This window comes from Cinclus cinclus, chromosome 2, assembly GCF_963662255.1.
Source record: "Cinclus cinclus chromosome 2, bCinCin1.1, whole genome shotgun sequence".
Taxonomy (NCBI): domain Eukaryota; kingdom Metazoa; phylum Chordata; class Aves; order Passeriformes; family Cinclidae; genus Cinclus; species Cinclus cinclus.
The window spans coordinates 99,483,530-99,485,876 of NC_085047.1; the positions used below are offsets into that span (position 1 = coordinate 99,483,530).

Sequence of the window (2,347 nt, forward strand, 5' to 3'; positions counted from 1 at the left end):
CCGGGCCGGAGCTCGGGAGCCAAGGGCAGTGGCCGCTCCCCCCGGCCCGTCCCGGGGCTGCCTCCCGTCGGCCGGGGCCGGGGCCGGGGCAGGGATCGAGGAGGCTGGGGCGATGCTCGGGTACGAGCCGAGCCGAAAGCCGTGCTTGTGCCTCCGTGTGTGTCTGTGTCTGTGTGTGTGTGTAGCTTTGTGTGCGTGTACGCGTGTGCGCGGGGAGGAGGAGGGCTGGGCGATGAAGGGAGGGGAAGGAAGCAAGGGGGGAAAGAAGAAGAGATAGAGAGAAAAACGCGGAAAGCGGCAAAATGGTTAGTGGTGACATCACCGTCATTTGCATAGGCGCGGGGATAAAACGCCCCGCCAGCGAGCGCCCTTTATACTGGCGTGCGGAGCGGCGGCAGCGAGCGGCGGGACTGAGCATCACCGCGCGGCGATACCGGTGGGTCCTGCCGCACCCCCGGGGCACCCCCGGTCCCTTAGCGCAGGCAGCGTGAACCCGGCTCCCCTGCCGGGGGGGGGGACCGCGGGCAGGGCGGGGCAGGGCGCGGGGGCTTTTGTCCGGGGGGGTGGGAGGGAGGGAGGCGAGGAGGAAGGGAGGGGGCTATTGTCCGCACCGGGTATTGTCTCAGGGCGCGCTGCTGCAGGGCGGTGGCGTGCGAGGCGGCTTTGTTGCCGTCACAGGGCTATATTTTTAAATTACTTTTCCCTTAACGAAATAAAATCGCGGTCAGCGCCGTGTGCGTCCCCCCTATTGTACTCCGGAGCGCGCAGACAGTGGGAGCTGCCCCCGGCGGAGGCTGGCGGCGAACCGCAACGCCTGGGATGCCGGATTATACAGACACTTATAAAAATTAGCATTATTTTTAACTGTGTCGGGGGCGAAGCGTTTGACTTGCGGCGAGGTGGAGCGTGCGGCTCCCGCGGGTGCCCGCGTTGGGCGCGGCCCCGCAGGGCGCGGGGGGGCCGGGCAGCCCCGGCCGGGGGTAACGGGCTCTTCCCCTCCGCCCGCAGAGTCACCTGCCAACATGTCCGACAAACCAGACATGGCTGAGATCGAGAAATTTGACAAGTCCAAATTGAAGAAGACAGAGACGCAAGAGAAAAACCCGCTGCCTTCAAAAGAAAGTGAGTGAGGGCAGGCGGCAGGGAGGGAGTCAGGCAGGGAAGGAGGGAGGGAGGAAAGGATGAAGGGAGGGAGGCGGGAGGAGACAAAGAGGGGCGGCAGGCGGGAGCCGGGGGTGCGGCGGGTGCAGGGTGGAGGGAGGATACGCGGCTGTGTCTGTGCTAGACAGCCAGAACCTGAACCCACCGCCTAGCAGCACTTAATTTACAATTATTTACACCCTGGTTTGATCTGTAGCTAAAAATATACTTTCTTTTTTTTTAAGCAATTTATAGCAACTGTCGTGCGAATGCATTCCAGGTTCTCGATTTTCATTTTGTGTTCTCCTTTTCTGTTTTTTCCCCCTTTTTTAGCAATTGAACAGGAGAAGCAAGCGGGTGAATCGTAATGAAATCTGCCCTTCCAAATTATGCACTGTACATTCCACAAGCATTGCCTTCTTATTTTACTTCTTTTAGCTGTTTAACTTTGTAAGATGCAAAGAGGTTGGATAAAGTTTAAAATGACTGTACTGCCCCTTTCACATCAAAAGAATAGAGAGAACTACTGACACTGAATGAAGGCGCTGCCTTTCCCTCTGCCTGTCTGGCTTTGGTCCTGGTGGCATGAAAGAGCTTGCATGTTGATGAAAGAAGAACTTGGGTGGGACTACAGTAAACTAGAGTAACACACGAATAAATGCAAAGCTGTACCAAGGTCCTGCGAGCTGTAAAATGCAGTTAATCGAGTGCCATTTTTTTTTTTGTTCAAATGATTTTAATTATTGGAATGCACAATTTTTTTAATATGCAAATAAAATGTTTTAAAACCTGGATGGTATTTATGTCCTCTATTTGGAGAACAGTATCAATGGATAAGAAGCATAAGAGCCGGTACTGAGACACAGGATACTATAAAACCTTTGGAGATGCCTCAAACATCAGTCACCATTCTCATGTTTTTCAATATGTGTGCTCACCAATACATAAACTTGCAATTCTTGAAACTAGTTTATAGACAGATATCAGTAAAAAAATTGAATATCTTATAATTTGTCACCATGTGAGTATATCCCTCTATGTATTTTTCTCTTTTTTTATGTAGAGATTGATAAAAGCAAAAAAATAGGGCTGCATTTATTGCTTTGCCCCACCCATAGCATAGCTCTTTTAAGAACCATTCTGTACTGCTGCAGACATTCAGCCTCGGTTGTATAAATATTTAATTAGTTTGTTTAAGAATTAAGGT

The 2,347-nt window shown here is 52.4% G+C and overlaps 1 protein-coding gene across 1 annotated transcript; it reads left to right on the forward strand.

Moving 5' to 3' along the window:
* The first annotated feature begins 348 nt into the window (after positions 1-348).
* On the forward strand, positions 349-1,932 carry TMSB4X (thymosin beta 4 X-linked). The gene is made up of 3 exons (XM_062515116.1): positions 349-436; positions 1,009-1,122; positions 1,474-1,932. The coding sequence occupies exons 2-3, from the start codon at positions 1,023-1,025 to the stop codon at positions 1,506-1,508; spliced, it is 135 nt and encodes a 44-aa protein (XP_062371100.1). The 5' UTR covers positions 349-436; positions 1,009-1,022; the 3' UTR covers positions 1,509-1,932.
* Positions 1,933-2,347: the final 415 nt, after the last annotated feature.

Coding starts and splice junctions, on each gene's coding strand:
- TMSB4X (XM_062515116.1), top strand. CDS start 1,023: ATGTCCGACAAACCAGACATGGCTGAGATCGAGAAATTTGACAAGTCC. Junction 1,123..1,473: donor CCCGCTGCCTTCAAAAGAAA/GTGAGTGAGGGC, acceptor CCCCTTTTTTAG/CAATTGAACAGGAGAAGCAA.